General features: G+C 32.7%; 1 protein-coding gene across 2 annotated transcripts in view; it reads left to right on the top strand.

Moving 5' to 3' along the window:
• Positions 1 to 23,893, top strand: part of rk (G-protein coupled receptor rickets) — an 896,029-nt gene that overhangs the window by 833,108 nt on the left and 39,028 nt on the right. For both annotated transcript variants that reach the window (XM_072536684.1, XM_072536673.1), the window contains 2 exons: positions 10,584 to 10,655; positions 13,545 to 13,613. In XM_072536684.1, coding sequence (XP_072392785.1) covers positions 10,584 to 10,655; positions 13,545 to 13,613 — 141 coding nt within the window. The remainder of the gene's footprint in view (positions 1 to 10,583; positions 10,656 to 13,544; positions 13,614 to 23,893) is intronic.

Raw genomic sequence — 23,893 nt, 5'->3', positions numbered from 1 at the left:
GACTGATTCCTTGTTCGCAGCAGATTTGTGACTCTTCCTATCGCCACCCCTCTGATCCTTAACAGCCTTTCCCTCTTTCACCTTTTTAGAAATATTAGTCAATCTTGTTCCCTTCACCATGGTAATATGCATGAAAAGTTTCCTACACATAGGTATAACTTTACCGGTTGATGAAAGTATAGAATATTGTACACTAAAACTATTAGCCTTTGATTTTTCAGAGGTAGGCCTAGGCCTTCGCCGCTTTATGTTACGTTGATTTATCCAACTGGCAATGGTGTTATCTTGCGTGTTTTTGTCAGGTATTTTGTAGAGGATATTTCGAACAAAAATAGCATCTATAGGCCTAACTAATGCACATTTCATACCTTTGTTCATGTGTTTACATGGAAAAAACACACGACATCCCACTGGAGTACTGTATCGCTTAAGCTTGGCTCTAGTGTTTTTATCCACAGTCTTTTTATTTTTACGAGATCCTTCATTGGCATCGCCCACTCTCACTAAGTTTTCTTCATCCATGGAAAATTTCAATTTTATTTAATAAAAACTACTATAATAATATTGAAATTAAACCACAGTGCAATACAAACTCAATACTCGCTATCGACATAACCTAGAGGGAAAACACAGACAATGTGTTGACATTGTCAAATCACGTGACCAAATCGGGGCACTCCTATTAGCTCAATGGACATGTGGTGGTATGATTGAAACCAACTGTGGACATGATTTCATTTGATTTGGGAACCTAATATTGTGTATTCATTTTAAACAGGACATGATTTTTTTTAACCGAAACCGAAAACACCATAGAATAGGATTCACTCTTTATATTATGAAACATCTGCTAACTCATTTTTTGATTTTTATGGACATGATTGATTTTGATTGACAACTCCTCAACTGTAGTGGATTTAAATATTATGTTACACTCACGTATCTGACTAATATTTTAGAAGGAATGGTGTAACAGAAATTTTGCAACACTGTTTAAAAATGCGACACAAAATACCAGCTTATAAAAAAAGACCTCAGATGATTGTCGTGATGAAGAAAATTTATATTTCTCTCAAACTTTCCAATAGCTTCGAGCACATCCCTTCACCCAAGACTATATAACAGAAATTTAATACATGTTAATAAAATTGAATAGAGTTTCTGTGCTTGGATTTCATCTACCGAATAGCAGCTGTGGAACTCGAGACATGGATTACTCTATATTCAAATATATTGGGTCAACGTTATCGTTTCTCTATCCCCGGGGTCTGGAGTTGAGCAGAAATAGAAAAAGACTACCAAATGTATTCGCTTATGTAACAAGATAATTAGTGTTAACCGATAAAACTTTTTAAATAGTGTTCTGAAAATGTATCTTTCGGTCTTTTCTCTTTTCTTTTAATGTTTTCTTTTCTATAAACAACGAATAGTTGTACGATAGATTCTATTATTTGTGAACTGGTCTTTTTATATTTTCTGTAAAATCATATCATAAGTTTTTCCCATTGTTATTACAACCAAACTAAGTTTGTCGATTCAAACATAACTGAAATCGATTGGAAAATTCAATCCATTTGAAAAAGGCTGAAAATATAATAAAAATTAAAGGAAAAATAATTTACGGACAATCTGTGGTCGGAATTCCTATGGAAAATCGTTAAATGGTTAAATTTTTGAATTCACGCGTTTTTCACATAACCTCAAAATTTATACGAAAAATTGAAGTAACCGAGTAGAAATAAACTATTCCTGCTCTCTCGGAAAGTGTATTATACAGTTAAATGTTTATTATATATATATACATATATATATATATATATATATATATATATATATATATATATATATATATATATATATATATATATATATATATATATATGTTGTACTCAAAATCCGAATTTGGCCTTTGACCAAAATTTATACCCATAACGCGTTGTGAATTTCGTTTATTTCGCACATCGCGTTCCGGGTATTTTTGACGTGCTCAGTTATTGAGTACAACATATATAGGGTGGTCCTTAAGTAATTGTACAAAAAGAAACCGTAGATTCTAAACTTTAAAATATTACTATTAGGCCAAATTGCTTTAATAAAATGTTGATATTAAGAAAGATACAGGGTGTTAAAGTGGAAATTTAAAATTTTAATTTTCGCTATAACCTTTATGTTTGTGAACATTTATTATAAAATTTTATAACTGGGTACTATTCGCTCCGTGCGTGACTGACGCGACACCTACTGCCTTCATCTGACTGTTTTGGACCTACCAATTTTCAGGTTAAACATATGACATACGTTTGACATTGTTAAATACAGGCGAAATTGACAATTATTAATAATTAACTTTTTAATTATATTTTTTCAGTTTATGTACAAAATAAATGTAGTAATAAAAATTGGGTTTCTCAAAATTCATCCCAAACGGAGAAGAAAGGGAAAAATCTAGTACTGGCAAATCAAGTTTTTCACGTGAAAGAGCATATAATTAAAAACAGTAACAGTAGAATGGAATCAGAAGAGTTTAGAGTCAATGATGGCTTACGACAAGGAGGTGTACTAGGCCCCATCCTGTTCAATATTGTACTAGATGATGTAATGAAAGAAACTAGAGAAGAAACATCGAGAATATTTGTTGGACATAGAAACCTGGAATGATACAGATAGCGGAGTGCGCATTTGCAGATGACCTCGTCATACTTGGAAGAAACGAGGACGCACTTAAGAGAAACCTCCAGATATGGAGAGATAAACTCGAAAAACGTAACCTGAGAATTAATGAAAGTAAAACCAAGGTCATGGTATGTGGGAAAACAGACCAACATACAAACATTAAAATCAATAACTATACTTTAGAACAAGTCGAAACCTTTAAATACCTGGGAGTGCAACTATAGAGTAGGGGTACACAAGAAGCACAGATAAACAATCGAATAGCAAACGCTTCCCGGATATACCACGCAATTAAGAGCACATTCCTATCGAAAAAAGAAGTATCCCAAAAAGCAAAGATAGCTATCTACAACACAGTTTTTGTACCTATCTTAACATTTGGATGTGAAAGCTGGACGCTCACCACCAGACTAAAAAATAAACTGCAAAGTATTTCAATGAAGTATCTAAGAAGAGTACTAGGGGTGACCGGAATGGATAGGATACGGAACGATGAAATAAGAGAACGCCTTAAAGTCCAATCAATAGAGAAGAAAATCGAAGAAGCCCAACTGAGATGGTACGGCCACATGGTAAGGATGGATAAAAAAAGCCAAGTGAAACAAGTGTGGGAAGCAAGAAGAACCTTGAAAAGACCGAGGGGCAGACCCATGAAGACCTGGGACGATGAAATTGCCGCCATCCTAGACAGCAGAGGAGTCACCAAGGAGCAAGCGAAGAAATTGGCAAGCAACAAGAAGAATTGGAGGAAGTTTGTATATGAAACCTAAAAAGAGACTTTACACCCAACACCTTTGGGTAGAAGGGTTATTGATTATATATATAATAGTAAAAGGTATGATATAAAAGCTAAAGTCATCAGGCACTCTGCAGTTAGCTTGAAGCCTTATAAAATATCATTTAAGGTAAATTATTTAAATATTTCCTATTTCAATTGGATAAAAATGAGATTATGTGATATTTACTTTTTCATATTAATAGCACGAATCCATCTTTTTCTTTTCTCTAATTTATATGCAATCTTTGGGAACCTATAAAAACTACACTTCCTATTTTTGCTATTATTAGCACAATTAAATACGCAACATATATTTGCACACATTTTTGATAAAATTTATGTGTAAAAAGGTAGGTCCAATTGTGTCATATTTCGCCGCTACGCACGCTGGCATCGTTTCAAGGTACCCCTACCATGGTCACGCACGGAGCGAATTGAACATCAGAAATTATAATTTGATGCAAACTTGAATGTTGCTGATAGAGGGCGCCACGTATGTTACATATGTGGCATACATTTGCAGTTAACTTTTTTGTTCTTTAAGTTACTGGTGTTTGTGATAAAAAAAAATTAAAGATAAATTATTTAAGCAAAAAAAGGTACACTTGTTAATAACTTCAAAACTCAACAGATTTCGAGATAATCGCATTTTACAAGACTATTCGTACAAGAATATTAATATTTTAATGGATAAATAAAAAAGTGCCCTAAAAAGTGTATACATAAATAAACCTTCATTGCTTCTTTAGAAGTACCCGTTATTTATCGTATTATTGGAAAACACGGATGCTTAAAAACAACCCCTCTAAAATATTTCGTGAAGTTTCCAGGAGCTTTTAAGCTGAATAATAGCAACAAAAATACCGTCTTTATCGGTTCGTTTCTGCAACTCCGTGTAACAAAAACAACTTGTTCTCGAACTTATCGTGAAATACTTTAAAAGTCGTGAAAACTTTAGAAATCCAAAAGTGTGACCGATAAACAAGGGCAGAACTCTCGGAATAAGCACCGTTTACGGCTTCTGTTAGACATTACGGCGTTTGCCACAGATGAAATTTATTTTATTTAAGTTAATTTGATAATGCTAGGACTCTTCTATATGAAAGTCATTCTGCATGGTGATTACGCTACTACCAAGACGTAGAAATAAATTAAATTACGTTATTTTTGGATGGTCCTTATATTAAAAAAAAAATAATAATAATAAATTGAATTATACTGATTTTTACCATATTCTAGGTAAATCCAAATGGACAGCTTAAGTGATAAGAATTTCTGGGAAGCAAATAGATCACAAAATAAAATTGATGGTGTCCATCTTTTCAATTTTGTTTTATTATCGTGTTAAATCCTGTTAGTTAACTTAACATAAACACATAAGCAGGATCCTATAGGAATCTTTAACGATCCAAAAAACCTATAAAGTTTTAATTTACGTATTTAAAATTCCGCCTGTAGTTTTGTTGGGTGTAGAACTGTTGCCGGTCCCAAGCCCGGGTAAAGGAGGAGGAGGTCTACAGCCAGGTTAGTACCCTACTGATAGCCTTTAAAACCATACAACCCATAGAAAACGAGAAATATAGTTCACATCGGTACTTGGAACATAAAGTTTCCAAACACAAGAGAGCAGGAAATTACAAACGAGCTTCTAGAAAAAAATATAGACGTATGTGCACTAGAAAAGACGAAGAAAAAGGAAATGGTGAAATTATGCTAGAGGACTGTCTGATGATTTACAGTGGTGGTGCAAAAGAAACCAGAGCCAAAGAAGAAGTGGCCCTGGTAGTACACAAATTTTTGACACCCATTACAAGAATGTAAATATACCTTTAAAAGAATAGTAAGTGTAAAAATTAAAGTGGATGTCAAACCTCTGAATGTGATACCAATCTATGCACCAGAGAACAACAGAGATACCACTACAAGGGAAAACGTCTACGAACACCTTCAGACTAAAATAAACGAGACCCCAAATGATGATTATAATCATTATGGATGATTTTATTGCCGGTGTTGGCGATAATATAGTTCCAGGAATAAAACAGCGATATAACAAAAATATCTGAAATGGAAACGGAGACCTTCTGACGGACCTCTGCCGCATAAACGAGATACGTATTAATAATACATTTTTCTCTTACAAAGAACAATACAAATGCAGTTTTGAAAACAGGAGAGGACAATATCTACGATAGACTATATTTTGTCGAATAGAGAGTTACAGCCTTTTCAAATCTTGGATGTAATAGCACTAACATCAGCAGAAATACGAAGCAATCATAAATTGGTATTGTGCAAAATCCGAATACAAACACATATATGTGATAACAATACACCAGAATACACCACAAAGATAAAAGTCGAAAGCTTACAGGATGACTCCACAAGATACCCATTCCAAAACCGTTAACAAAGAAAGAGGATACAGAATGGAAAACAAAGAAATCAAAATACTTTGTTACGCAAACGACGCAATATTGATAGCCCAAGATGAAGATAGTCTGCAAAGACTGGTCCACAGATTTAACATAAGAGCAGAATAATTTAATATGACAATTTCATCTCAGAAAACTAAAAAAATAGTAGTCAGCAAAGAACCAACCAGATGTAAAATAGAAATTAATGGCATCAGTATTGAACAAGTCATGAAAATACCTGGGAATTACACTGTCTAGCTATGGAGACCTGGACAAAGAAGCGAGATATCAAGTACAAAAAGCAAATAGACTGGCAGGATGCCTTAATAACACTATATGGGAAAAAACACACATTAACATAAGATGAAGTCAAGAATTTATAAAGCCAGTGTAAGACCAATAATGACATATGTCTCAAAAACAAGACCCGACACAGCTACAATGCCAAGGCTACTGGAAACGGCAGAGAGGGGAGTACTGAGAGGAATTACAGGAAATACGCTGAGAGATCGAAAGAGAAGTGAAGACATTAGAAGAACATGTAACGTACATTGTATAAATGACTGAACACAAAATAGAAAAACAGAATGGAATAACCACATAAGCAGAATGAAGGAGATCTGTGTCGTCAAAATAGCAAGAGATAAGTCAACAATGGACAGAAGAATTATCGGACAACCGCGCAAAAGATGGAGTTAAAACCTTCCATAGAGGTATTATTCCGTCAATGAACAAGCAGAATTGCTTATAAAGAGGAAGAAAAAAAAAGTATTCCAAATTCCATCGTGTATAAGGTTTTAATCTACGTATTACCAATCTTCGAAAAAAAAAACACTTTTATCTCCAATAGCAGAGTGGATCGTTTGTATTATCCGATAAGGTCCATCAGGTAAGCAACTATAATTTTTCTATACTTTTTTCTACCACTTTTTTGTTAACCTTTGTATCGATACCCAGGTACCTGGGTATCCTTGGTAATTGTTGTATCTGAATCATTGACGATAGTATAAATATTTTTATTCGAGCTTCTAGTTATTCCTAAAATTATTTAGAACCAAGAGATTTATAATAAAAACCAAAGAAAAAAATGTATACAATATATTAAAATTACCTGTCAAAGTTTTTACACCATTTTACACGTCCACACCCGTGGCACCCGGGTAACACTAATGTTTAGTAAATTATGAAGCTCTGTCTAGTTTTTTTTATAATAAAAGTGATATGAAAACGTAAAGTTACATTTTAAACACATTGTCCACACTTACTTATATTTACTGAGTGTTCGTTACATAGTGGACGATTACAAACATTACATGATTTTCGTGTCTTTCTTAGCCGTTTTTTCGCTAAAGACATACAAATGTAGCAAGTTTCCAACAATTTTGAGGCGTCCAGTGGAATCTCGAAGTGGTAATGACTCTGCAGTATTACTTGAATCTGTAGGTAGTTTTCCTAACATACACTCAATTCCTGACCTCGATGAAAAATTTCGGTATACATTTGGTACTTTAGATCTAGCAGAAATTGCAGGCATCACTAGTTGTTTCCCTAAGTCTTGTAGAAAAATTCTACGCTTACTGGTTTCAGTAGAACTCTGTGGATTATTCTCTGTATAAATTATATAGGTTGCTAGGCAAGCTACGTCTAGGATATTGTAAAAGAAGGCTTCTGGCCAACGCAAAGTTCTGCGTTTAGTGGAATAATGAGAAACCATTTTGTCCATGTTGTCTACGCCTCCTTTAGTTGTATTATAGAACTGAATTATTTCAGGTTTATTTTTTGGGCCACTTACATTATCGTTGTCATGCATTGTTGACAGCAAGATAACGCTTTTTTTCTTTTTTGGTACATATGAACAAATAGTAACACGATCTGCACTGAATCCGGAATCCGTGTAATGACGATTCAGGCTCACGCTCTGGCAAAGGCAGCATTTCTTGTGGAATATATGGTTTGTTTCTTTTCAAAGTACCAACTAATGATAAATTCCAAGACAACAGGAGACGGGCTAGTGAAAGAGTTGTGAAAAAATTATCCATTGTTATGTTTCGTCCAGAATTTTTGTATCGGTAACACAAATCTTTTACTACGCGTTCACCTTGATTAGTTTCACGTCCAGTCGAATTTTTTCCAGTATAAATTTGTCCAGTAAGTGGATACGAATTATTGGCGTCACAAACCCACCAAACCTTGATGCCATACTTTGCAGGTTTTGCTGGCATATATTGCGTGAAACGTGTCCTACCTCTAAAAGGAAATAGCTGTTCATCCACAGTAAGAGAATCAGTATAATACATAGTTACGACGTAAATTATTATTGAGAAGATGTAATATATCTGTAATAGCTGCAGCTTTATCATTTTGCAAACGTTCTGCACGTGTTTTGTCATTGTCAAACCGTAAGAATCTGCTGATGCTCCAAAAGCGATTTATGCCCATACTTGCTCGGGACAAAGGATGAGAGTCTGTTTTCCATAAATCTTTCGAGTGCTCTGAATTTGAATGCCGTACTCCTGCTGTAATAAGAATACCTAAGTATGCATCAAATTCTTCTGTTGTGAGTGACTTCCAAAGATTTCGAGGTTTGTCGGGGTTTTCAACATTATACTTTTCACAAACGCTATTAGCTTTTCGATTGGTTTCGCGTATAATTATGTCACACATTATTATCTCTAATCTCTACTAAGTTTTAGTAGAACATACTGGGCTTGTTTTTTCACGCAAAAGGTTACGTTTCAGTGTTCGACTTGCAGTAAATGGTTTTCGTTGCCAAATCGTTTTATCTTTTGCAACCAGAACATTATTTTGGGAAGAACTTTCTTGAAAATCGTCAAAATCTTCATCACTACTATCGTCGCCGTCGGTATCGATTTCAATCTTATTATTGATATCAGTAAAAACGTCCTCTACGTCAGAAGCTTCATCTCCATCCGGTTTGCTTTGCGAAACATAGTCCTCATCTGATTCCTGGTTTTCGATATTTTTGTCTACTTCCTCATCTATATCGTCTATAAATTGTTGCAAGTACTTCTGTTGCTTTTCATACGCCATTCTAAAATTGAATGATCTATGTATAAAACATTGTAAAAATAAACAGTAATAACTTACCTTCTAAATTCACTAGCACTCACTTCTCTTCTTGCCATTATTACAAGTAATTACAACATAAAACACGCATATAGTCACAAAAATATTAACAACTTGTAAGCACAGTTAAATAAACACTGATAGCAAACAAAGAAAAATCCCAACTGTCTGTTATTTTCGGAATGTACAAGCGAAGTTTACCGAAACAATGCCGGGTACCTGGGTAGCACGGGTATAGACTCCCGTATCAGGTACTTGGGTATTGACATAACGGTTAATAATTCACTGACAGTTCGGCTTTTTTTTTTCACAGAAGGACAAAACAGACATCTTTAAATATTTCACTGCTTTGTTTGTCTAGTTGATATTCCGTTTCAGTGGACATGGGAAATACGAGAATTAGGTAGGATATAATTTAATGAATAGCTATATTATGCTTTTAAACCATTTCAAACCCTTTTTGCACAACGATGGATCACCTTTTTTGGTGATTAAAAAGTTAAGTAATACTATAACTACTTTATTGTATAGTATATACTATATATACTTTTATAATTTGTTTACTTTGCTATTTTAAAAATAATAATAGGTACTAAAGGTACTAAACTTTATTTATAATTTTGAATGTTTTTTTAATGCATGTCATATGTTAATTATTTAAAAAAAAATTATTTTATTTTTTACATTGTTAAAATATGTAAAAGCTTTTTTTGGTTGCCCGCAAATAAAGAATTATTTAATCTTTTTTTTTAAATATAGGTCAGGAGTGTCTCTTTTAAAATAAACTTGTCAACTCACTTAGCGTTGTTTATTTAATCACTAGCTGGAAATATAATAGTAATAATATAATATAATAATCAATTATCATTTGTTTTCTTTGTTTTATTTATTCAATATTTTTGGTTTAGCTCTAGTAGTTATCAGTTTTTATTTTTTACTTTTTCTTCACTCCAATTTTATTTTAGCTTGTGTACTAATGGAAATGTCATAAAGAATCATCGCCAAACCCCTCCGATTCTGAGCAACGCTAGCTCGTCCATTTTGTGTGCCTCAAACACTGTACATCGTTTGATGTGTTACAATCCCATAGAGTTTTTACTTTTTACATATAATACAAAATTGTTTTCTATAATAGTCTGATAACAATCATTTAGGGCTACTCCAAAATTTATTTTAAATAAAATTGCGGGGATAGAGTAGCCTTTTCGAAGGTTTATTAACTGTAACCATTACTAGAATGATATTTACTACCATAACGTGCTGTTTTAATCAATTTTACTATATAAATATTTTGAAACATTTTAAAATTACCTATCGGTTCCAGATCTCAGCTGACTGGTGGACTCATTTCGATGTGAGGAGTTTACTTGGTTTAAGTTTAAGCCACATTCTAGCCAAAAATTTAGCAAACGCAGTACTAATAAATATAAAGCAGATCTGTGGCTTTAAGTTTGAAGTCGCGCCTAAATCGAGTCGGACGATGGTTGCGTAGGGTGAAGGTGTAAGATGCCAGAAAATCGAAACGCAAAAATTAAAAGTAATTCTATTATAAGAACCGAAATAGATACAAATTTGCTTGTTTTTCGTTAAAATATTTTGGATATAAGTTTATTAAATTTGATTTTCAGATTGATGAAACGAAACCAAATCACTGAAATATCCGAAGATGCATTTGCTAATGTGACGTCACTCAAAGTTCTGTAAGTATCTATATTTTACAATTACTGAACGTCTGAGAAGAAAATGTAATAATTATTATTATCAGATGCGGTTCTTACACCATTTAAAGGGAATATTTACTCATTTCAAATGGCCAGAATATCAAAAGACTTAAACTCTAAAAAGACTTTCTAATTTTGACTCTTAGGTGAGGTTGTATTGTGGAATATCTCTAACAAATTTCCTTACGTGCAAGTTGCAAAGAGTACGACTTTTTTCATTGTCTCATAAAGTTAAACAAAAAGAGAAATCAAACGATTTCTACCTGGCTAAACCGAATTCAAATTTTTACCACTGTGCTTTCTAAAACTTGCAAAGCAAACATCTTAATTAATTAAAATTAAATACCATCATTATGTCTTATAAAGTTGTTTACCAACATTTTATAATGTTTTATACAACATTCTTAGAAGTAAGGCTAATGCTTAACAGGATTAAACACAATGGGTTACCTGACCACTTTTTACACTAGTTAATTTTAGTTCGATTGGTTAAAATATGGCGATTCGTATTCCACTGGTTGATTTGTGAGAACAGTACACTCCCAATATGGTCTATAGATCTTATTCAGAAGTACATAATTAGGAAAAATATGAATTGTTCGCAAATATGAGGCCATATTCAAAAGGTAAATAAAAAGAGACTCACAATCGATTTTATTATAATCTAGATAACCGATTACGCCAATACTAAGCCTATCTTTCCCTTATATAGCGTCTTCTGCTCAAGATTGGAGATCATCATAAGATTGTTTTTTGGTGCATGTATTGTTTGCAGCTTGGTATTTGGAACCACGTCCTTAAGTTTCTCTAAGGATTTTTTCTTTCTGTCCAACTGTCTTCTACATTCAATATTGCCTTCCACGACAAACTGTAACAGACTCTACTTAACATTACGAAATACATGTCCCAAATATGTCTTACTTTTAACAGGTGTTAATAATTCCACCTCTTTACCCATTTGTCCCAATACCTCTGTATTGGTCACTGTCTGTGCAAGATATTTTTAGTATGCATCGATACAGCCACATTTCTCAAGCCTTTAACTTTTCTACAGTTGCTACTTTTAATGTTCACTTTTTTGCTCGGTAAAGTGACGTATAGAGTAAGAAATATTTGGTGGGGCGGCATCAGATGCTAACGTTTGATTGCGGTTGCTTAATAGCTTTCTCTCATTTTGATAAATCTAGATTTCGATATTTCAGTTAGGATCCTAATCTATACATTAGGGTCCCATTTATCAATACCGTGTATTCCCGATATTTGAATCGGTGTACTCTTTCAATATCTTTGGTTTCAATATGTAGGTGGATATTTTGGATATACTTTTTACTAATTACCATAAATTTAATTTATTTTAGTTGATCTTACGTCCAAATTGGGATCATCCTATTAAGGATCATCTGTAAATATCGATGTTATCAGAGAGTATAACTGTATCATCTGCGTATCAAAGATTACTTATTTGTACGCAAATAATCTTGATCCCTTTATTGTACTCTTTAAGTCCTGTGTTAATACTTATGTAAGCTTTAAAGCCTGTTTTTTCTTCAATATTAGCCTCCTAAATTGTTTAAATTATCTTTTTTTTGGTCTGTCAATACTTCTTGGTGACTTTTCTCGTACTACTCATGCTATCCTATCCTCTGCCATTCTACTGATGTGTTCGTTCTACTCCTGTTTCCGTTTTGTCACCCATCCATTCATGTCTTCTATATTGCATGCTCTTCTTATGTTTTCGCTTCTCTTCCTATCCAACAGATTTTTCCCTGATATTCATCGAAGTATTTTTATCTCCGTTGTTTCTAGTAGTCGTCTCGTTTTATAGATATAGATAGTAGAAGAAGATATTGTATAACAAGTTAAATAGTTAAAAGTCTTAAATAGTTATTTGTTCGTTGACCTGATCCTAACTCTTAATGAAGAAACCCAACATTTCGAACAATATCTTGTCTGATATTCCTGACTTACTTCATTGGGATACCCCCTATAAAAGAGCTGGCTCATTCGTGATACTAATTTTTTTCTTATAATACACTTATAATGATAATTGACGTCTTTTCTACAGTTAATATTGTCATTTCTATTGCACTGCCAGGATGACATTTCCTGATGACTGCCTGTACATTTGTGGGCAGTGGTCTTTGTAACGGATTGAAAGTTGCACACTTCACAGATTAAAGACAGAAGAAGTAGTTAATGAATTGTTAAAGGTGTACAAGGCAATATAAGAAACTATAGAGAGGGAATATTGCTGAAAAAAAAACAGTGCAATTTTACACTACAAACTAAAAGATCGAGGAAACATATAAAGACTGATTAAAAGGTGAATGGGCAGTTAAACTTTAAAAACGGAACAACCTCTGATTTAAACCCGGAAAGTGCAAAGAGATAACAAAAAAAAAGAAAGATTCGCACGGACAGTGTATTTTATGAAAAAAATCCTGTTTTATTTATTGTTAGATTTAGACCAAAAAAGGAAATGTTAATGTAGTGTTTGTTTTATATGTCGTTTCGATATTGTACTTGTTCCCTCCCTGAAGTTTTTCCAGAAAATGTTTTAATATGGTATAATTATATTTCTGAAATTGATTTTTATATGAAAATAACCTGTGAAATTAGACAAAAAAATTTAAACCTAAATATAGAAACTACTACTAGAGTATCAATCACAAATTATTGTATTATTTATTTTAATGTTTTGTATATTTTAATATTATAGCTATGAGAACAAAAACTAATCCAATCCTGCTTTTATATAAACCGTATCAGTCCTCTTTACCTACTTTAGGGGAATTAACAAATGATTTTAATTATTTTAAGTACTTTCCACAGCTAATGACCCAGAGCCAAAACTTCTTTTTGTTTCAGGGAACTGGACGATAACTTTCTGACACATATACCCTCTGCAATCGCAAAGCTGTCCGACCTGCAGGAGTTGTAAGTGCAAAGCGAACTTCTTTTATCTTCTTTTCTAGTTTTACTGAAATAAAAATATCGGGGCATCAGAAGCGGACACGCGGAAAGTATTTGAAGGGGGTAGAACGAATAAATAAAAATATAAAATTTGTTTATAGAATATAAATGAGATAACTGTATTTTTTGGTGCAACAAAAATTTGTATATATTTTCTTATTACAATAGTCACATAATATGGTTGAAATGACACTTAAAATTGAAAACTCTTTTTTTTTAATGTTGTATCAATTATTAACTGCAAACAAAATAAAAATAGGTACCGTAGAAAGGGGTGACTTTGTTAATTTTTTTTATATTTTCTTACGTAACTTTTGAATGGGTGATCCCAAAAATGTGGAAAAATGTCCATTAGGTAGCACCTTATGTTTATGTAATTTATACTGTTAGTATATATATCTTTAAATTGAGGATTTTCTCAAAAAAAATAAGTAATGGTATATCAAAATCACCCATTGATGTGGGGTCACTTTGATACCCTATTTTAAAATAGCTTGGACGATGCATAAAAGCTGTAATGGTGTCAATGTCAACCCATTTTTAAATCGATTAAGCCAATTTTTGAATATTTCAATTTTAATTTTTGGGGTGACTTTGACAGCTGCTATAGGCACAATAATTAGTATATAATAAATAATTTTACAGGTAGCTAATACTTTATTCAGGTAAAAAACATTTTAGCAAATTAGTAAAACAGTATAAAATAGTAAAAAAAGCCAAAAGAATGTATTTTGAACGGAAACAAAATCAAAGTTATTTTTCTTTAACATCAACTCTGCCAGGAAATGTACATGTAGTTGCTGTTTCATTTGTTTCAACCGATGGGGTCTTCAGAATTGCCAAAATATCATCGAAAGGAGCGTTAAAAACGTCGGTCTCCACAACTTTAAAATGTTTATGGGTCTCATCCAGTGATTTAAGTCCAATGAGTTCGTATTCGTCAAAAGGTAATTTCTCTTGTATCCTTCCGGCATATACGTAATTTTTACATTTTTGTTTACCTGACATAATTTTTACAAGCACGTAAGTTCCAACATTCAATTCAGCAGGGTTGGGTTTTGTATTCATCTCATCTTCATATGATTGGTCCTCCACAGAATCTTCATTTTCAATTTCATTTTCGCTTTCACTATTATAGCTGTTTAACTCGCTATCGGAGGAGCTGTCATCTGCCGTTATATGTCGACTTACACTTTTACCAGGTTGGATATGAAGTTTCTTTTTACTTTGCCGTTTAGTAACTTCTATCTCGGACTTCTTTTTCATCAGATAGTCTGTGAGGCTGTCGTTAATCAGAGGTTCTACATAATCAACATTATGGTTGATTGGTGTAATCTTACTCAAGACTTTATTTGGATCGAAAGGGACCATGCCACAAGCCTCGAACCCATTCTTCAAAACTCTCTTAATTGCACTTTTTTCACTATCTCCACATTTGTACTCAGTTTTTGCAATTGTCTGATCCATTAATTCCAAGCATTTTTTTAATAACGACGGAAATTGATCTTTAGGTACACCAGTAATTTTTGGATGTCGCAATTTAAATTCTGTCAAAACTTTTCGCCAAGAGACTTTCATGGGTTTAAAAAAAGACACATCCAAAGGCTGGCATATGTGTGTTGAATTACTGGGAAGGCACGCAAATTCAATATTGTGCAATTCACACAATTCTAAAACATGATCTGAAAAGTGAGACGCCAAGTTGTCGCCGATCATAACTTTTTTACCTTCCCGCCGTCTTGCGTGGTGTAATAATATGGTCTCAAACCAGTCTGTAAAACAAGTTACCTCCATCCACCCATTTTTTGTTCGGTTATATCTAGCTCCTCTTGCGCAACATCCACTACTACAACAAGGAGAGCCCTGTGGACCTCCTAATGTCCATGCATCCCACATATGTTCGCTGCGATATATTATATAAGGAGGGAGTAGTGTACCATCAGCAGCACCGCACATCATTATTGATGTGGCGGCTTTACTATGATTAGTAATTTGTTCTGGATATTTGGTGCCTCTTCTATAAAGCAATCTTCTTTTCCCCGGATCATCACTAACGTTGGTTTCATCGTAATTGAAAACGTGTGATGGAGGGCAATTTGAGAGAGTTGTTCTTAAATTATTGAAATATGATTCTATCGTTTCTTTTGTGACACCTGCCCGAGCTCTAGTAATGTTAGACGCAAGTCGTTCAGAGATTTGCTGACTATGTCTCTCTAAAAAAAGTTTTACCCAGTCGGTACCAGGACTTACCCCGTTTTTAAATTTAGAGATAATTCTTCCAGTTCTTTCTAAATAACTCTTAGTGAAAAGTTGTACATCTAGCGTCGATGATGGAAATCCTCAATCTGCACATTTGACAATGCAGGACACGATTGATTTTTCCTCCAGCTCCGTCAACGCAGTTTGGCCCCCTGGCTTCTTCACATGCTTCCCTTTGTATTTATTATATAAAGTACCATACGGAATTTTAAATCTTTCTGAAGCGGCTTTAACAGACAAGTTTCCGTTTACTATTTGAAGCAGAGCATGTTCAAGAGTTTCGTCAGAGAAGTTCTTGTAGCTTCTTGATCCCAACTTTCGTTTATAAACTCGCGGCATTTTTTCTTTTCATGCAGATAATGACGAAATCCTGAAAATAATTAACGGTTTGAAGTTTCATTAAGCAAACTATAAAAAGAAATAAAGTATCAAAGTCACCCCGAAAAATGTATCAAAGTGACCCCGGATAGGAAATCATTCAATTTCATGGAGTAGTTACGGAAATAAGTTAGGTTAAATATTTTAAAATAGTGACAACTAGACCTACATTAAGGCAACATACACAAAATTACCTGCAATTCTATTGTAAGAGCTGTATGCTTAAATTTAGTAACACAATATAAAATCTTCAAATTCAAACAAAAACTTCAATGGTGAATTTACAACCGTATACTTTTGATATTGGCCACAAACACCTTCTGCTATAGTGAATCAACATGTGCACTGAAATCAAGTTCAGACAACCACCATAACGGACGAAACATTTGGGTTGTATACTCTCTTGAAACAAAATATTCATGTTTTATCAAAGTCACCTTATAGAATCAAAGTCACCCCATTCTACGGTATAAATAAAAGAAACTATGGGCAGTAATCAATTTTCCAAACTAGACAGAATATTAAAATTAGTACTACTTATAGATTTTAAAGGGTAGCGGTTATGTTATTGGAAAATATTAATATACAGATTCAGAAATAATTAAAGGTAGGTATTCACTTTAAACGGTAGGAAGTCTCCGAAATGGACAGCCTGTCTGACGTTACAATGGGCGGGGGTTTTAGAAACCTTTCCAAACATTTCTAATTTGTGTGTATTTGTCCCATCTTCTTCTTCAGGTTCCTTCTCCTATCGTAGGTTGGAAATCATCATTGCTATTTTAATTGTATTGGCCGTGCTTCTGAATAATTCTAATGAGCTGCAACCGAACCACTCTCTCAAATTTCTTAGCCAGGATATTTTGCGTCGTCCTGGGTTTCTCTTCCCTTGCATCTTCCCTTGCATAATTAACCTAAGTAATATGTACGTCTCGCATCTCATTATATGATCCAGATATTGAATCTTTCTAATTTTAACAGTTTTTATGACTACACATTCTTTCTTCATTCTTTGTAACACTTTTAAATTTGTCCCATAAGAAGTCAGAAATATTTGATTTTTAATTGTTTGAAAAATAAATAAGGGCTTTTGGTTATGAACAATCATTATGTGCGATTGGTATGATTTGTTGGTCGTGAATTTGTGAGGTAAGCATATCAAAGTATTAAGATATTTACTATTAATGTTCACATTTTCAGGTTATGTTATTATATGATTAAAACTTTATCAGCGTTATTTTAAAATAAATCAATAAATCTTTAAATTTATTCACGAAGTTAAAAAATATTTGAATTAATGTTTTATTCTTTTTTCGTTGCCAGTAATGTTATCCTATTAAATATTAAAGATATTCGTTTTCTCGTAGTTTAAGTTGTACTATAATATTCTGTGGAAACCTTTCTATCAAATTGGCGTAATAAGTGTTGAAAAAAAAACATACAGAGTTTAAAACACTTTACCATTGTATTTTGGTATATAAAAACATATAGTTAAAACTTTTACAAGTGTCGTCAAAATTTATATAACGTTTTCGATCTAATCAGATCATCTTCAGTGCATTATGTACTTGAAGCTAACAATGAATTTGTGGCTATGACATCCATATATGGGTTTACATCTTTCCAAAATTAAATTACATGTTGACTCTAGATCGATGACAATGGATAAAATTTAATACTTGAGGAGCTACATGTCTCTCTGCTCGGTTTTTAACACTTGGTTCTTGTCAGTTAAGACGACACAGACCAACTGGCTGAGGTGACAGGAAAATAATTTAAGAAGACTGCTAAACATGACAAAGTATTGGTGTGTTCCGCGACTAATGTAATTTTTAAACAGTTATAAAATTTTATTTTGTTGTAATAATACCTAATATCTTATTAATGAACCTTTAGTTAAAATTGAATCTGTTTAAATGATAAAAAATTTTTCGCTTAAATCTGCAAATCTCTTTTATTGAAAAAAAAACAAGTGAGTTATTAAAGTGGTATGAAAATTGATTGATGTGGAAAATGAAAGAAATTAATGTGGTACTATCCACATAATAGTGTAAGAATGATATAAAAATAAGTATATAAATAAAAAGATTAAGTTGGAATCCAATGAAATTGAAGTTAAAAAATTTTTTATTTTTAAATTTGGGTAATGGTGGTTGCCTAACAACAGTAAGAGACCTGGTGTGTAATCTCTAAGAGTTTGAAAATTGTTTTAATTAGTAAAATGAATAAGCTATTAAAATTTTATTAGATAATATGATAACAGAATATGATATTCTAACTATTATTATATTGTAGTTTTGATAGTGTTAATATAATATTACCATATTGTGAAGTATATTAAAATGAATATAAATGGAGTTGAGAAAGAATGAATGAGAGTAATAATATAGGAAAGAGGAAATGTAAAATGTTGGTTGAGTAATGTAGAGCAGCAAGAACAAATTGGATACTATGTTGTTGTGAACTGCATGGACAAAGTTAGATAATTAAGTATGTAAATGGAAAATCAGACAAAATGATGTGTATGAATATGTATTAGAGAAAGAATGAAATAATAGAGACTATATATTGAGTTAACTGTGAGGGGATTAGATTGACTTGTGTAATATAGGTGGTAATAGGGTCCACAGACTGAAAGTGTCGAATGGATGTGTGAAGATGTCTGTGAATTTTATAAATGAATTTTAGTGATGAAATTTATGTTTAAAGATTAAAAATGAAGAATTATGGTGAAGAAAGGTACAAAGACAAGTAAGGTGACCCCAAGAAGTAGGAGACGTGAGGAAAGAATATGTGAAGGAGTAAGTCATACAAGAACTGGCAGGAGGACGAGAAATAAGAAACTGCCATTAGATAAAATGGTGGAAGAAGAAGGGGTATGATGAATAGAAAGAAAGAAAATGGGGAGGTGGACAAATTGAGATATGATATTATGTGTTATTGGGTGATTAGTAAGGAAGTTAAAATGTTAGATGTTAGTGGGCTGGTTGGGAAAAAGGAAACAGAAGCAAAATGAAAAAGATGAAATTTAATGCAATTAATGGAATGTTGATGAAAATTAAGGAAATAGTTGTCGGTGTATGGGAGTAAAAGGTCGGTTTAGAGTAGTTTGGCGGTTAACACAGTTGGGGCTAGTCCTCATGTCTGTGGAGATCTCAAGGTCCTCATACAAGTCCAACCGTAAAGTATTTCAATCTTGGATGTTATGAATTATTTGTTGAAAAAAAGTTGTAATAGTTTTTGAGTTTATTTTTTAGATCTGGGCATATAATGATTACTAAACATGTGTTGAAGATATCCAGTATTACTGAATTGTTCAGTAATGATAACAAAACAAGTATTACCTATTTAATCTATGAGAAAATGAATATATTTAGTCTTTTAACGGATAAAATCACTACCACTTAAAAAATATTAAAACAATAATTTAAATATTTTTTAACTTCGTAAATAAATTTAATGATTTATTGATTATTTTAAAATAAACCCGTAACAACTAACAAACAACAACAAAATACAGTAAAAAAATCTTGAGTAATCTTGAAATTTCAGTAATCTTGAAATACAGTAAAAAATAATTAAAGTTTTAATCAAACAAGAACATTACCTTAAAATATGAACATTAATACCAATCGCACAGAATGAATGTTCATAACCAAAAGTCCTTATTTATTCTTTAAACAATTTAAAAAACCAAAATTTCCAACTTATTATGGGACAAATACGCACAAATTAGAAATATTGTGACGTCAGAGCTTAGGTAGTCCATACCTTAACGAAAATTGAATAGTGAAAGTAATTCAAGAAGGGATGTTCAACCTTGTTGCCAAATTTATTGTTTTTATTTGACCTGTCGTATTTTTAGCATCTAAAAATTTTTTTAAGGCAATCAAATTTGGGCGAATTGATTTAAATGGCAGCTTACCATTTTTATTGGCAATAAGCAAGAATTTTCCTTTAAAATAATTTTATTTTAATGTTTTGATTTCCACTTTCAAAATACAAAACATTAATAAATAAAATATATGCGACTTCATACAACTTTCATTGCAAACACCAATTGTTTTGTAAGTTTTCTTTTTTACTGAATTTAATTTAGTAGCTTTAAAATTTTAGCAATAATGTATTCGATATTTTGTTAATACTGTTTCTTAAAAGAACTTTCTTAATACTAAATTAAATAGTTATTTATGTACCAAAGGCATTAAGTAGATGTTTATGCTTGAGGGTCCTTCTGGCCCGAGTGTTCGTATGTCGCTGGGGTAGGTATACACATTGATTATTGCCCACTAAATAAGGCAAAAAGCTCAGGTTCGTTCGGAAAAATATTCCCATGAGTTTTTTTACATATTCGCTTTCATTAGATACCCCAAAATAAGGTTCAAACGGTCGCCCAGGTGAGAAGTTGTTCAAATTTCTTTAAACAATATTTTTAAATAAATTGTAACAATGAATTTTTTCGACCCTTACATCTTTTTTTTATTTTTTGGGTACTTTTGAATAAAATAAGTTTCTTTTAATTTTTCTGTAAACTTGATGATTTTCGAGTTTAAAACAATTTAAAACTGAAAAAAACGCAAAATTGCGATTTTCAAGGCTCAAAAACACAACTAAAAAAAAATATTTTTGAATTTACCAGGGACGTAAATTCAAGTTTAAACCTTGTTATATCATTTTCCTATAACTATTTTTAGGTCATTTAATTTTAAAACTTTGTTTTTTATTTGGTAATGAAGCGCTTTTGACAGGACGTCATACTCTTATGCCGTCGTGTATAAGAGAGAGAAACAAGATCTATGGCACAAATTTTTGATGGTTTGATGTAGCTATAATAATTTGATTCCATATTTCACAACTTTAACAATAAATGTTATCTTTAACTGTCTTTATGCCTGTGCGGAACCTAACGTGCACTTTATGCATTGGTAACTAAGCAATAAAACATAATAACGAACTAGTGTATCATAAAATATAGTTTATGACTTAATAATGCTTATTAGCATTGTCTTTAGATTCATCCAAAGTTTTATCTGTAAAAATTTGTCTAAATAATCCTGTTAATTTTTCACGAAACTTAAATAGTAACATATTCATAGTTACAACTTAATACTTCCTAACGAACGTTTATGGAGCTTCGCTCAGTGATTTATCACAGAACTTTTCAATTATTCATTTCCAACGAAGCATTAGTGAACCGAGTTAGTCTTTTACCAAAAATGTTTCATAGCTGAATAAACCTTTTATCTTTACGCTTTTAATACTAATTAACTGGTTTTATAGAAAAATATATACTTTTGAAGAAGTCTTGTATTTCTGTTATATATATATATATATATATATATATATATATATATATATATATATATATATGTATATATATATATATATATATATATGTATATATATATATATATATACCCAAGAGAAGATATATTAATCCTTAAGGGATATTTCAATGCCCAAATAGACAAAGAAAATTGCTTCAGAGAGATTGCAGGTATAAACTCATTATATGACACTACAAACAATAATGGAGACAGACTATGTAATTTAGCAGCGCCATTATCAACCTGGACATAAAAATCAAATACACCATGTACTGATTGAAAAGACACCTAAACAATCCATAAATGACGTTAGATCTCACAGAGGGGTTAACATCGAGTCGGACCATATGCCAGTGATTACAAAATGTAAAATAAAAACAACGAAGAATAAAAGAGGAAAGGCACAGAGAAAATGGGACGTAGATAAATTGAAAGCAAAAAAAATTAAGAAAAAGACTTGTACAGGAAGTAAATACAGATATGTAGTTCAAAGAACAACAAATGGAGGAAAAGTGGAAAAAAATTAAACAAGAAATAAACAATGCAGCAGAGAAAGTGGATGGTAAAATGCAAAATAAAAGAAGAAATAATTGGTTTGACGATGAGTGCAAATTAACAGTGGAAGAAAAAAATAAAACAAGATTGAAATGGTTAAGCACAAGTAAAGAAGAAAAACGAGAAAAATACAAAGCTCAAAAGCAAAAGGTAAAGAAATTATTTAAATCGAAAAAAAAAATCAAAAACTAGAAAAAATTATGAACGAGATAAAAACAGAAAATAAAAGACACAACTCAAAACCATTGTACCAATACTTAAAACTCGGTAACCGAAAACGGACAGCTAATATAGCTATAGAAACAGAAAAATGGCAGAAGTATTTCGAAGAAATATATCAAGACACGGATAGAGAAAAAGAAAGAGAAACAAACGAACACAGAACAAGATGAAGAAGAAGAAGAATTGACCTATACCGAAGTGAAAGAGAAAACAAAGCATAGGGTTTACCAGTACGGTTTTAGAAAAGGAAGATCCATGATAGACACTATACATACGCTAAAACAAGTGATTGAGAAAACATACGTGTACGACGGAAAAACACGTATACTTTTCCTAGACTTTCCTAGACTAAACAGAAGTAAAATGATCCAAGACTTACAAGAGAGTAATATCATCATTATCATTTGGCTCTACAACTCTATGTGAGTCTAGGTCGCGTTTACTATTTTCCTCCATTGTTGTCGGTCCTGAGCAGCTATTTCCCATTGCTGTATTCCCATTTTGCGTAGATCACTGGCTACTGCGTCCAATTATCTCTTTCTTGGGTGACCAACTGACTTTCTGGCATCGGGCCTTTCCCAGAATGTGGCGTTCAGAGTCTTTCGTGACTCAATCTTAGTACGTGGCCCGCCAATTTTATTCGGTTTTCTTTAATGTAGCGTACTGTTTTTATCTCCATATACTGTCTGGAGTTCATTATTGTGTCTTCTTGTCCATTCTTCTGTTTTCTCTTCTCTGCAAGGCCCATAGATAGTCCGCAGTATTTTTCTTTCCAGTACCAGTCATTTTGTCGTTTCCCGCTGGTTCAGAGTCCATGTCTCGGTTCCATACGTTATTATGGTACGAATTATTGTCTTGTACACTCTTATTTTTGCTGGTATTGAGAATATTTTTGATTTAAGTACGGTCATTAATGAGTAATATGCCCTGTTTTCTGCAATGATCCTGGCTGCCACGTCCTTTTCATATTTATTTTTAGATGTTATGATCGCTCCCAGGTACTTGAATTCTTAGACGACTTCAAAGTTGTATTCATTGATTGTTACGTTTTGTCTAACCCTTGGTTTTGAGTTCTTCGTAACCATCATGTACTTGGTCTTGTCCTCGTTGACCTTCAGACCAACTTCCTTGGCTCCCCTTTCGAACAGGGTGAAAACTTCTTTTACATCTCTGATGGATTGTGTAATTGTGTCCACGTCATCTGCAAACGCCAATAGTATTTTTGATTCCTGGGTGGCAAATTCGTTTGTCAATTGTGGTTGAGCTTTCCTTACCGCATGTTCCAGTGCAAAATTAAATAGCAGGGGGATCTCCTTCTCTAAGCCCGGTGTCAATGAGGAATTCCTCAGACTTGGTGCTGCCAATTCTGATCCGTGCGGAAGCGTTCTATGTGCTCTCCTGTGCTATATCAGCTTTCCAGGTACTCACATTTCTACCATGGTCTCCCACAATCCTTCTCTGCTAACAGAATCGTAAGCATGTTTAAAGTCCACGAAGATTTGGTGT

The sequence above is a fragment of the Diabrotica undecimpunctata genome, chromosome 1, assembly GCF_040954645.1.
Source record: "Diabrotica undecimpunctata isolate CICGRU chromosome 1, icDiaUnde3, whole genome shotgun sequence".
NCBI lineage: Eukaryota > Metazoa > Arthropoda > Insecta > Coleoptera > Chrysomelidae > Diabrotica > Diabrotica undecimpunctata.
This window is presented reverse-complemented; position numbering and strand designations above follow the sequence as displayed.